The 13,525-nt window shown below is 33.9% G+C and overlaps 3 protein-coding genes across 3 annotated transcripts in view; 1 reads left to right on the forward strand and 2 right to left on the reverse strand.

The window, feature by feature from the left end:
• The first annotated feature begins 488 nt into the window (after positions 1-488).
• LOC121725225 (testin) lies at positions 489-4,017 on the forward strand. The gene is made up of 5 exons (XM_042112074.1): positions 489-807; positions 887-1,039; positions 1,130-1,209; positions 1,735-1,893; positions 2,359-4,017. Exons 1-5 carry the CDS (start codon positions 678-680, stop codon positions 3,949-3,951), a joined length of 2,115 nt encoding a protein of 704 aa, XP_041968008.1. The 5' UTR covers positions 489-677; the 3' UTR covers positions 3,952-4,017.
• A 2,130-nt stretch (positions 4,018-6,147) lies between these two features.
• LOC121725226 (prefoldin subunit 6) lies at positions 6,148-6,835 on the reverse strand. The gene has a single exon (XM_042112075.1). It carries the CDS (start codon positions 6,729-6,731, stop codon positions 6,363-6,365), a length of 369 nt encoding a protein of 122 aa, XP_041968009.1. The 5' UTR covers positions 6,732-6,835; the 3' UTR covers positions 6,148-6,362.
• Positions 6,836-10,672: 3,837 nt separating this feature from the next.
• The window catches only part of LOC121740478 (peroxidasin homolog), a 33,149-nt gene continuing 30,296 nt past the window's right edge, over positions 10,673-13,525 (reverse strand). The window contains exon 14 of the mRNA XM_042133175.1: positions 10,673-12,660. Coding sequence (XP_041989109.1) covers positions 10,690-12,660 — 1,971 coding nt within the window. The 3' untranslated portion in view covers positions 10,673-10,689. The remainder of the gene's footprint in view (positions 12,661-13,525) is intronic.

Genomic DNA, 13,525 nt, shown 5'->3' on the forward strand with positions numbered 1-13,525 from the left:
GAACTAAAATGTTCATTGCATCGATATATTTCTGGATTTTTTATAATATTATACATAAAATATGTTTAAGATTTTTGAAATTTTATTTTAATACACATCCAAGACCCAGGAACATTGAAAACTTTTTGTTCCGCCTGCGGGACTCGATCCCAGGACCCCCGGGATGAGCGCTGGCCACGCGCAATGCGAATTCATTTTCATCGATATTTTCATGGAAATAAGATATTTTCCCACATCAAAATGTAGCCTTTCTCAGACTCTAGAATAACTGTGTACAAAATTTCATTGCAATCGGTTCAGTAGTTTTGGCGTGAAAGCGAGACAGACAGACAGACAGACAGACAGAGATACTTTCGCATTTAAAATATTAGTATGGATATCATAGCGGAACCCGTGTTCTGCGGCCTAATGTCATAACTCATTTGTCAACTGTCAAAACTCAAAAATTAGTTAATCTTTTCATTTGCAAGTGGGTTTTTCTGTTTTCAACTTGGTTTGTTTCGTTTACAATTTTAATCCTCAAGTATCTAGAGCAATAATTATTATAATAATCAAAAGTATTCAAATATTTTTAAAAAATGTCATACTGAACGGTTGTGAGAAGTTTTCAAAGTCACGTATTTTAAAAAGTCCTGAAAGTTGTTTTGATTTTGGTAGCCGATGATAAAAATTAGACAATGAGTGAATCATGCGTTGAAACACCTGAAGCACCGGCATGGTTATCAAAATTAGAGAGCCAGAGAGAAAAATTGAGCAAAGCAAGACTTGGCCATGATAGCGGTGCAGGTGCCCCTTGCAACTCTTGTGGTAAGATATTATTATGTTTACGTTTTGCAACTGCCATTATCTCATTATTATGGCATATCGAAATCATTGCGTGTTATAGGACCAACATGCCCTGGACTGGATTTACATTTTTGGAGGAAGGTGTGCAGATCTTGTCACTGCAGCAAAGATGTGCATGATGTTCAGGATGATGATTTGACAGGATGGGCGCAATTCGAACTGCTCGGCACTGCAAAGCCTAAAAAAGGATCATGTATGTGTATATATAGGTATAGGTAACATATATGTTTGTTTTTTGTGATATTGTATATTGTTCTTATTTCTTTTCATAATATAATTTCAGTGCCTTTAATTAAAATCAAAGGAGTAACTGATAAGCCTGTTAAGCTGGACTGGGTTCCTCCTAATGCCTCAACAGAATTGGTGAGTTCATAAAAGTAGCCATCTTTTTGTTCTAAATGTCTATATTCACTTGTATATTTCTTATCTCGAGTGGTTACATGCCCTAATATAAAAGTCCAAGCCTGATAAGTGATATCTATTGATATATTAATTCAAAGGTCATTATCATATCATTTTTTTTTGCTTGAAATTTTTTGTTTAAAATAATTTTACAGATTTGTACTTTTAATCCGTTAATTTGACTTAGAGCATATTATTAGTTTTTAAGACTATAGCTGACTTATAATTTTTTTTCTCAATGTCATGAGATGGAGCCCATGCCAACCCTCCACAGCGCCTGTGTGTGAAATCTATGAAGCACCTCTTTTTCTCAAATCTTAATGTTTCAATGTCTTATTTGTTAAATTTGACCGAAATTGGCTACACCGCAGCGACCCTATAGTCTTATCGCCTGTGTGCGCCGCACACTTCGCACATAAGAGTGGCTCGGCCCTGATTAGATGTGTAACATATAAGAAGTTAAACAACATCATGGTTATTTGTCAGGTTTCAGAATATATGTCCTGCTTGGGAGATCTGGCTCCAGTGTCTGGATCTGAAGCTGCCAAGAAACGTCGAGCTCAACTGCGCACTCAACTACCACCACATGACGTCGCCCCTGCCACTAGGCAAGATGCATCTGAACAGGAGAAAGAAGAACACACTGTTAGTTCAGTATTCTAGTCCTTAAATACTTCCTTTTTTAGGGTTCTGTACCTAAAGGGTAAAAACGGGACCCTATTACTGAGACTTCAATGTCTGTCCCTCTGTCTGTCTCCAGGCTGTAACGCAAGAACGGTAATAGCTAGAGAGTTGAAATTTTCACAGATTATGTATTTCTGTTGCCGCTATAACAACATAATATACAAAAAACAAAATAAATTTAATATTTAAGCGGGGCTCCCATACAAAAAACATTTAAAAATTTTTTGCTCGGTATCAATGATGACAACAGGTAGCCACCTGAAATGTTCATAAAATACTCCGTTTTATTTATACTTTTATAAAAACATTTTTTTCTTATTTTTCTCTAAAGTGGTATGGAACTCTTCGTGCGCAAGTCCAACTCGGACTTGGCCGATTTTTTTTATTGATATGTAAAAGCATTGAATGAATATCTTATTTTTCCAGGAATACATTGCAAGAATCAAGGACCATGTGGTTGGAATGGGTAATGTTGTAAGAGTTGGGCCTTTACAAAATGGAGAAGTTTATTCAGTTGAGAATAGCAAAACACACACCAAGTCCTATGCTCTGCCATTGAAAATATCTAACATATCCAGGGGTCTTAAGTACAATATTGTACCCAAAAATACTTCTGACAAGAAACTTGTGCTAGATTCCCAAGGTAATATTGTGAGCAGCGCTGCTAATTTACCGGATTACAACTCCAGTCCAATATTGAGTAGGATTGTGAAAGACAAACTTCACATTATGCACATCGAATCAGACAGGATTAAGAGTGCAGTAGAACATGGTCCAGTATATGACAAGCTTCTGAAAAATCTTAATGATTTAAACATCCCAGTTGCTAATGATGTTTATCTTCAACCCATAAAGCTGTTCCGTGATGAGTTCAATAAAAACCTTCAGTTCAAGGATGAGGTCACTGAGTTTGCAAACAAATCTTTGGGTGCTCAAATAATGCCTGAGATGGTTCCCTTGTCTAATAACAACATCATAGGGGCTGCAAAGTTACTGGAATGTAGAATCCAGAAGGGCACAATTTTTGCTCCAAATGGTGAAATATGGAGCTGGAAGCATGAGCCCACTACACCTGAACATAGTGGTACTATTTGCTCAACTAAAATCAATCCCCAATTCTCTACTGTCACAAAACCTATCAATCAAGTGGAGCCTCAGCAGACTGCACCTCTTCGGGACTATTTAAGGACCCACTCCGAGGAGGACCTCCCACCCCCGCCGCTGCCTAATTACAACACATACCCTGGAGCTATTTCTACATCTCCACAAAACAAGGACTGGAACACCTCTCCTGAGAACTATCATGTTTGTGAACAATCTCTAAATCCACAACAAATTGGTAACTACGCAGAACAGATTGATCCGATGCTCACTCAGTTTGCTGATATGGCTTTGAGCCCCGCAGAAATGGAGTTCAACAGAAAACTTTATAATGAAGGAGTTCCCTGCCAGAGATGTCAAAATTCTATGTTCGCTGGGGAAGTGGCTGTGAAAGCAGAGAGGGCAGGGCAGGAGGCGATTTGGCACCCCCAGTGTTTCACATGTTGCAAGTGTAACGAACTTCTGGCTGATCTTGTATATTTCTACTACAAGGGTGAAATTTATTGTGCCAGGGACTTGGCAAATGTCCTGGAAATACCTAGATGTGCAGGATGCGATGAGCTTATATTCACAAGACCCTATACTGCTGCTGAGGGAAGGGCATTCCATGTGCAACATTTCTGTTGCTACCACTGTGATGCTCCTCTTGGAGGTAAAAAATATGTGCCGGATGATAAGACAGGTTTGCCTGTCTGTTTGTCCTGTTATGATCAATACTATGCTGAAAAGTGTAAGGCTTGCGGAGGTGTCATAGGCCCAGAGCAGCAGGGTGTCTCTTGGAGTAACATTCATTGGCATGCCGATTGTTTTATTTGTTCTGGTCGTATGTGCGGCAAGAGCCTCCTGAGTGGTAGGTTTGTTGTGAAGCAAGAAATGCCATTTTGTAGTGTGCCATGTGTTCAAAGCAGAATTAAATAAATAACAAAATATCAGTCAAGATTGGATAGAGAGTTTATAGATGTATTTTTCTATAAATAATGAAAAATATATAATATAAATAATTTTATATTACATATTTTATAACATAAGATTATACAAATATTTTATGACAAAAGTATTAAAGAAAATTATTGTCATTTAAAAAGACTGTTTATTCCATTCCATTGAAATAAGCATTTATTTATTCAGATTGAAGTTTACACTTTTACATTTTATAAGCACTTTATCTAAGTTAATAAAAATTGTGATCACTTTATAATGATTAATGACAAAATATAATTATTTTATATAAGTCATAGATGTAGCAAACTTTTTGAATGGTGTTCGTGATAATTGCAGTCCATTCACAGTTACTACAACTCTCAGAAGATCTATGGATCTGCAGAACTCTTTTACAAATTTCAAATGAAAATGACTTTGAATTGACTGTACTAGGTATAATATCTAAAAAAATATGAAATTTTTACACGTTGTATTAGGATTACAAGTTATTGAGTATATTTTGTAGTGCAGATTTTATTAAATGTATTGTGATGTTAGTAGGAAGTATAAAAATATTATTCTATGCATACAAAATTCTGGGTTTTATAAAGATTTTTATGATCTTTCCTTATTTAATGTGTTAGTTGTTTAGTTTTTTAATCCTTCGATCGTGGATTCTTGGAAATCTATTGTGTCTCGCTCTCCGATGAGCTTGATGGGTTAATGTGGTCTTACTTTTAATTAAATGCATTTTTACTTGATAGTCATAATTTTATGTAATACTTATTATAATTAGCAGAGCACATGACAGTCATCTGAACACATTTCTGAAACAATACCTATTTTAAAAATATTATTTCTATTGATTTTCTGATAACTCTTAATATTAGTTCAGATAGCTAATGAAAATTTTAAATGTAAAAGGATAGGACATCTGAAGAATATTGATTTTTTTGTAATATTATATTACGCAAATTAAACAGATTTTGATATTAAATTTTGAAATTATGAAGACTAATTGGATATGCATTTGAGGTCCAAGATTATTCCTAGTAAGTGCCATTGATAAAATATGTGTCTTCTATATAAAAATAAAACATAAATATATAAAATTATGGAAGTTTTATTTAATTTAATTTCATATTTCTATAAAACAAAGAGTCGAAGCCCTTACAGAGATATTTCAATTTGTTACCTAATTTGAAAAATCAGTAGGATTACAATATAATTATTATTTTACTAGACGTTCCGCGCGGCTTCAATAAGATATTTCACAGACAAATTAGTCCACAAAAAATAGCCTATGATCACATGGTCTACTTCTTATCTGTGCCAAATAACAAAAAACTCCAGTAGTTCTTGAGATAAGCCCCCACAAATAATTTCCCCCGTTTTATCCACATTTTTCTATATTTCTTCGCTCCTACTAGTCTAAGCGTAATAAAATATAGCTTATAGCCTTCCTCGATAAATGGGCTATCTAACACTAAAAGAATTTTTCAAATCGGACCAGTAGTTCCCGAGATTAGCGCGTTCAAAATATAAGCCCTTTCAAATAATTTCCCCCCGTTTTTTTCACATTTTCCTTTATTTCATCGCTCCTATTAGTCTTAACGTGATGAAATATAGCCTATAGCCTTCCTCTTCCTTCCTAAAGAATTTTTTAAATTGGACCAGTAGTTCCTGAGATTAGCACGTTCAAACAAACAAACTCTTCCGCTTTATAATATTAAGTATAGATTTGTTCATTATATTTTATAAACAGATATTACGATCTATCAGAATGAGAGCAGTTTTTTTTAATAAAAAATCTAGATTTGTCACGATTAAATTAATATTAATTTAAAATACACAATTGAATAGTTAGTTAAAGATACAGTAGTTTGGTTACAAAAAACTTAGTAAGTTAATATTACAGTAGACCCCCATGAATCTGACAAATGTTTTGCATGGCTGTATCAGATTAGCAAATTTCTTGGATTATAGAGTACTGTTACACATGAAATTACAAATCAAAATGATAAGTTTTTATCCAAATTACAAATTATTTTCCTAAAGCTAGATACTCATAGTGTCCAGCTTAAAGCAGCCTCGAGTACAAAGCTTTTCTTAATGGATGTTTAGTTTTCAATTTCGTATTACGTATCTAAATCAAGATTGGCCAAAATAATGTTTATGTACCTAAATTAACCAGTGATTGGCATGTCGGATTACAAGGGGCGCCGGACTAGCCAGTGGCCGGATTAGCGAGGGTCTACTGTATGTTACTCTATTTTAGTATGATTTTTGCCCAAGACAGTGTAAAAAGTAATTTAGCAGTAATTAATGCAGATTTTTTTGTTAATAAAACAATGATGAATACAAAGCAAAGTCTTAAATACTTATATTAATATTATCTCAATAAGTTACTATGCAGCTGTTTTCACTTGACTAAGATCAATTTTCAGTTTGTTCAGATTTTCCTGAATTGCTTCTTGTTTATTTTCTAAAGCCGAAATGTGTCCATCTGCCCGCTTGATTTCTTTATTGATGTATTCCATTCTCTTAGCAACATTCTGTCTAGCTTCTTCCAAATCTTGTTTTACTAATACAGGTCCTATTAGTTTAAATACTTCAGAGTCTTTCTTTAGTAAGGTTAGCTCTTCTTTTACAGCTTTATTTTCATTTAATTGACTATCTAATTGTTGCTTTTGAGCGACTGCCTTCTGATATTCTTTTTGTATACCATTGTATGCTTCCAGTTCCTTTTGCATTTTCTTTTGGATTTCTGCTGCCATTTTGACCAAAATTTATTGAAATTGGTAAAAAATATTATGAATTCCTATAAAAATCTGCAGTTTAGTTTATCAAATATGTTCTTTTCTTCTTTTCTAACCTCAAATTATTTTTCACAATTTTTTATTAAGTTTTTGACATTTGACACATGAGTCATAACATTATTTTTTTTAATAGGTAAGTGATTGGACCATTGAGATTTGAGATCTAGGGTGAACCTGACTAGTCATTGGACAGAGCACAAAAACACTATAGGATGTATATAACATTTATAAATTCAAAGATTCTGACCTAAATTCGAAATATATAGTAGAATAAAACATCCTGCATCGATTGATACCAAAAAATCAATACGTAATGTTTGCCGGAAGAGTAACAATTTTTGAGAATTCATCAGAATTATTGGGAACTTTGTATCAAAGATAAACAGCTAAAAACTGCTTATTAATTTCTTTGTACGATTTGCGATTTTTCAAGCCCAAAAAAAGTGGGTTCACCGGTAATTCTGAGGAAATATTTCAAATTGAAATTTATGAGAATTATCCTTCGAAGGGTGCGACAAGACTTTATATGAACTTGGGCGGGGGCGCTGCTGGTAAAGAAGAACTGTCAAATATGTCGTTTTTGTATGTGCCAGCGTTAGTTCCTTTTTTCGCCACCTGCATTTAAAGCTTTGCCGAGCTTTCTTGGCCGCCATTTGCGGTAGTCAAATCAAATTACAACAATTTTTTTTAATAATAATTAAATATCGAATAATTCTTTAAAAATCTATTATAAAAAATCATTATAATTCATAATAAGTGTCTGGGTGTCCAATTTTTTACATATTTAGTACTTCCTTAATTTAATTATCCGACTTCCAAAAAACGAGGAGGTTATATATTCGCCTGTGGATATATATTTTTATTTTTGTATGTTCAACGATTGCTCCGCCGTTTGTGAACCGATTTTCGAAATTTTTGTATACCTGTTTTTCTTAAAAATCAGACATTCTAACTTCTATTACTTTAAAAACAGGCAGTTTTTAAGCAGCCCTAATAAATATTGTGTTTTTATGCTCTGTCCAATGACTAGTACTGTCCAATGTACTAGTAATTTACCCTATATAGATTGGACAGTATATAACTTATAACTTATAAGTCATTGGACAAAGCACAAAAACACAAGTAATAAAAGATTTAAAACTGCCTGTTATTAACCGACTTCAAAAAAAAGGAGGTTATCAATTCGACGCGTATGTATAATAATATGTAATGGTACGTTTCTACGCTTGCCGAGCCTTGGCAAGCGTCCACAAGCACAAGCGTAGAAAAAGAGTACCTATCTGGCTTGGCTTGCGTGAGCTTGCGGACGCTTGTATATTACGATTTACGATCGGGAGTAGTGTCGTTTTTTGGACACAGATCAAAGGGCGTTTGCGGCAAAAGTCTGCTACGCGTTCACATGTTGGCACGCGCTTAGTAGCCGCTCACCGCTGTGATCTCGCGACGAACGCACGTCTAGTTCTGACTCAATAATCGGCCAAGTGCGAGTCGGACTCCGTTCCGGAAGGGTTCCGTACCGTTATAGAGCAAAATTAGGTCAAAAATTGTGTTTTTTGTATGGGAGCCCCCCTAAATTTTTTATTTTATTTTAACAATATTATTATTAATTATTAAATTATATATAATATAATTAAGGATTTTGTGAAAATTTGATGTCCCTACCTGTTGGCTGTTGCCATTATTGATAGCGAGCAAAAAAGCCAAAAAAATCACGTTTGTTGTATAGGAGCCCCCCTTAAATATTAATTTTATTTTGTTTTTAGTATTTGTTGTTGTAGCGGCAATAGAAATACACAATCTGTGAAAATTTCAGAAGTCTAGCTATAGCAGTTCTTGAGATACAGCCTGGAGACAGACAGACAGACAGACAGACAGACAGACTGACAGACGGACAGACTGACAGACGGACAGACATCGAAGTTTGGTGCTGGAAGCTGGATAGGTCCCGTTTTTACCCTTTGGGTACGGAACTCTAAAATCAAAAAAATATCTCCGGAACTACAAGTTACATTTAAGTATAAGTATTAGACTTATTAGTTACTAGCTGTTGCCCGCAACTTCGTCCGTGTGGACTTCAGTTTATAGCGCGCGATGTCAACAAAATTGGTGTCAAAAGCTTTTATAAAAAAAAACCCTGGTACCCCTTAAATCAAAACAGCTGTGCAGTGTGCACATATTTCATTTTTTTAAATTAAACTTTATATTTTATGCCAAATTTTAAAGCTTATTTAGCCCCCCAATTACACAACTTTACCCATAAACTATTTATCATTGAAAGGTTTAAGGTTACGTCACTGTATATAATATAAAGTACTGACTTATTAAATAACGTAAAAAAGAAATAACAATCGAAAATAATTGAAACCCGTATGCATGATGATACCACCTCTTATAGAAAGATGTTGGGCAAGCGTTAGAGCGATGTAAGAGACGCACGGCGCCATCTAGTATGAATTTTTGAAACTAACTTAATTGGAACAAATTTTCGTATTTTCACCCCCTTACAACCCTTTTTTCCAGTAAAAAAGTAGCCTATGTCCTTTCTCAGGCTTTAGACTATCTGTACTTATACAAAATTTCATTACAATCGGTTCGGTAGTTTTGGCGTGAAAGCGAGACAGACAGACAGACAGACAGACAGAGATACTTTCGCATTTATAATATTAGTATAGATAATACTCATAATTCTCTTAAAGACATAATTCTCAATCACGTACAATTTTGAAGTCTGTTTAATATTTTTAAGATACTATTTTTAACCCCCGACAAAAAAGAGGCGTGTTATAAGTTTGACGTGTCTGTCTGTCTGTCTGTTTGTCTGTGTGTGTATCTGTCTGTGGCATCGTAGCATCCAAACGGGTGGACCGATTTTGATCTAATTTTTTTTGTTTGAAAGCTGACATGATCGAGAGTGTTCTTAGCTATAGTAAATAATATTTACTGCCTGGCTACTGGCTTAAGTTCAAATAATTCCTTACTTATGTTAAGTAAAATTTTAGTCCATAGGTGTGTCGGGGGACCGCTAATGTAGATGTTTGATTTCACATCACATTATAATTATGGTTTAATTTAAGGATCAGTTCACAGCGAATCGAATTGAGATAGGTAATCAGCGACTTGGCGGTTGTAGTTTACTTGGCGGTCCCACGACACACCGTGACAATAATTATGGACTAAAATATTACTTTACACAAGTTAGGAATTATTTGAACTTAAAGGCAGTAAATACCTATTACTTTTTATTTAATATATTTAACCTATTACTTTATATTTTTCATTACTTTTTAAAGTTGTTTGGCGGGGGTTTTTTTTAAGTTTCTTAGTTAATTTTTTTAAAGTAATAGAACGCCTGATTTAGAAGAAAAACAGGATACATATTATAGTGTTTATTGTGCTCTGTGAGCTCTGTCGAATGTCTATTACTGTCCAATCACTAATCATGTTCACCTTATGTCCATGGGTGATTATCACTTATAAGCATTTGGCAGTGTCGATGGAAAAAGTCTTGTAATTTTTTTAACCCAGCATGATAAATCATCATAGCTTGATAAGCTTACATTTAATTAAATTGAGACGAGTCGGAGAAACTTTCTAGCTAGGAGCCGGGATAAAAATCCCCCCTTAAATATTTATTTATTAACCAACATTTTAATAACCCATTACCCATACAAAAAACCTAATTTTTGGTCTATAACGGTACTGACTACGGGACCCTTCGTGCGCGAGTCCAACTCGCAGTTGGCTGTTTTTTTTTAATTTCGGTTTAACATTAATTATAAGGGAAGGTTTAAATAAAATGAAAAAAGTCAGTAAACAAACGTATATAAATAAAAACATTTACGCACACTAGTTTTAAATCTAAATTCTACAAGCTTTACGAGCCTTAACACTTTACAGTAGGTACAGTCTACACTTATCACAATTTTTCTCCATATTCTAGTGTCCACAAATAATTTGCGTTAGGGTCGGCACTCTTGTCAGCTTCTTTTTGAATATCTTCTGCTCTCTTTAGAACGTTTTGTATTGTATTATAAAGTTCTCGGTTGTCTACTGCAGGACTAACTCTTAACTTTTCCGACCTTTTTGCGAATGACCCTCGTTTTCCAAACCTTTCTCGGACAAATTTTTCATATAAGTCTTCATCCTCCTCATCGCTATTATCATCATTTTTACTATCGGTTATTTTGTCACTATATTTGGACTTCCTTTTTTTGTTATATACATCTAGATCAAGGCCGTAATTATCTGACTCAGGCTTATAAGTATAGTAAGGCCATTTGTCATCTGATTTAATAGGCTTATGTGTTTTAGAATATTCATCTTCATTTTTATCTTTATAAATAGGTTCATACGCATAATCTAAAATATCATCTGGCAGTTTAATTTCCGGCAGCTTAATTGGAATAACGTCAAATTTGAAATTTAAGTTTTTATCGTATCTTTCATTATCAGAATCCGTGCTATTTTGTTTTCCGTCAGCTTCATCTGATTTACTTTCTAGTGTATCTGAATTATGTAAAGGAGCATCGTCTCGCTGATCTTTTTCTAATTGTTCATCTTTATGCTTATAATTTAATGGTATTCTCTCAAACTGTTGTTTAACATCGTCTTCATTTTTATTTAAAGTTATCCCATGGCCGTCTTTACCGTTGTTTTGCAATGAAAGACTATGAGAACCGTCACGAATTTCTTTACTAAGCTCATCACTATTATCTTCGTCATTTAGTTCTATAACAGGTTTAACTTCACCGTCATTTATAAGAGTTTCACTTTTTTCTTCTGAGTTTTCAATGGAACCCACTAAAAATGAGTTAAGATCAATGTCTGAAGTAAACTTTTCGCTAGTAGCATTTACCTGTTTTTCTGAATACGGCGAATTTCGTGGAGATTCGGATGATTCAATAGAAGAAGAACTATTATCTTCTTCTGACGCAGTTTTTAATGATTGATTTTCACTACTATTTTCTTGAGAACTGTTGCCTTTTAAATCAAAAATATCATTGTTGTTTAAATGTCGATCGGTTTCTGAAGATTCATAATTTTCACTGCTCTCATCACTAGAACGTTGTTTATATTTATCGTTAAGCTGCTCACTCGGATAAAGTTTCTCCTCATCTTTGTCACTATATTCTTTACTTTCACTGTTATCATTTTGTTCTTCTTTAGAGTTCCCGTCTGATTTTTCATAGCTTTCGTCACTATTATTCACTTGACTTTCATTAGATGTGAGTTTATTATTTGGTTCTTCACGACTAGATTCCTCATTTCTTGAAGTATCTTCATTAGAATTTTGAAAGCTATTATTTTCATCATGTTGCTTGCGAAAATTTGGTGCGGAATCAGTTTCTAAACTACCTGCCACTTGTGAATAAGTTTCCGCCGTCGGTGTATTTGAATGCAAGGTTTCAATATTAAAATCGGCTAATTCTGCAGATTGAATAATATCTGCTCTTATTCCTTGATCTTTCAATTCGCCTTGGATACCTACATCATGAACTGTTGAGTATTTAAAATTGGCAGGGTTTTGAATATTCTGATTGTGAGGATTATATTCGGATCTTTTTCTTCTTTTTAAGCTGTTTCTGGGATATCCAGTTTCTTTGTCTGCAACTGTTTTGTTTTCGTCACCTTTATAAATGTATTTCATTAGAGTATCGTCACTTTGTATTTTATTAACGTTAGATTTTGTGGCTGTTATGTTGAACACCAACTCTAACTTGCTTTGATTTGTTGATTCTGTATTATTCGCTTGTTCATTCATTGATTTGGTTTTTGGATTGTCTGCAGCTTTATTGGTATTACAATCTAGTTTCTTCTCGTGGGTTTCGGCCAAAGCATCCTTTGTGTCGTTGCCAGCGAATTCGTTTGTTACGTTAGCTTGCGTCATCTGTAAGCCAGGATAAACTAAGTTATAATAAATAATACGCAGAGGAATCTTTGGCTACCACACAATACATTTTAAGGAAGCCATCTTTATGATTATTATTGAAATTCGAAAACACTAACTACTTTGCAAGTGCAGAGACAACACACCTACCTTTTCAGTGTTCTGTGTGGCGTCTAAATTTTTTTTGCCAATATAGGTACCTTTTTAGAAGTGTAGTTAACCTACTTACTCCGCGCGCGACCCGTTCAACGCGTTCAATTTACTTGTTGTTGTTGTTTAGGTGTAAAATATTATGTAGTTACAGAGAAATAATACGATTAATATAATACCAACATTTTATTCATACTTCTTTTACCTATGTACAAAATTACGCTACTTTCAACAAGCATAATATTAACTCTACGCATACTACAAAATAAATTAACAAAATCCTTTTATTACACATAAACTAAGTGAGTGAATTAATAAAAAAATACATGTGATAGTTCAAAAATATATTATAAAATATTTACACAATAATTATGACACTAAATACCTATTCTAAAAAATAAGTGGCATAAGGACTATGCTGATGAAATATTATAGACATATTATAACATACATAGCTTTCTGAAGAGTGAAGAGACTATAGTAGTCAAAGTACCATCGTCGTGTAGATGATGAATATTATAGTAGATGACTACAGGTGATACCGTTGTTTGGCCACGGAAAGAAAAAGATAATGATTATAATTTATTATTATTTATTATGAAGGATAGGTAGGTCTAGGCTACCACTCCAGGTTTTAATTATGGAAATCTCCAGGTTTTAAGTATGCCTCTCCAGATCTTAGCTTTCATCATTTAAATGTATTGTGTTATTTTTA

The sequence above is a fragment of the Aricia agestis genome, chromosome 3 (genome assembly GCF_905147365.1).
Source record: "Aricia agestis chromosome 3, ilAriAges1.1, whole genome shotgun sequence".
In the NCBI taxonomy this organism is placed as follows: Eukaryota; Metazoa; Arthropoda; class Insecta; order Lepidoptera; family Lycaenidae; genus Aricia; species Aricia agestis.

Bases quoted from the DNA above. Each gene is read 5' to 3' on its own strand.
- LOC121725226 (XM_042112075.1), bottom strand. From the start codon at position 6,731: ATGGCAGCAGAAATCCAAAAGAAAATGCAAAAGGAACTGGAAGCATAC.
- LOC121725225 (XM_042112074.1), top strand. From the start codon at position 678: ATGAGTGAATCATGCGTTGAAACACCTGAAGCACCGGCATGGTTATCA. The intron at 1,040-1,129 runs GTATGTGTATAT...ATATAATTTCAG, and splicing joins AAAGCCTAAAAAAGGATCAT to TGCCTTTAATTAAAATCAAA. The intron at 1,894-2,358 runs GTTAGTTCAGTA...TTATTTTTCCAG, and splicing joins AGGAGAAAGAAGAACACACT to GAATACATTGCAAGAATCAA.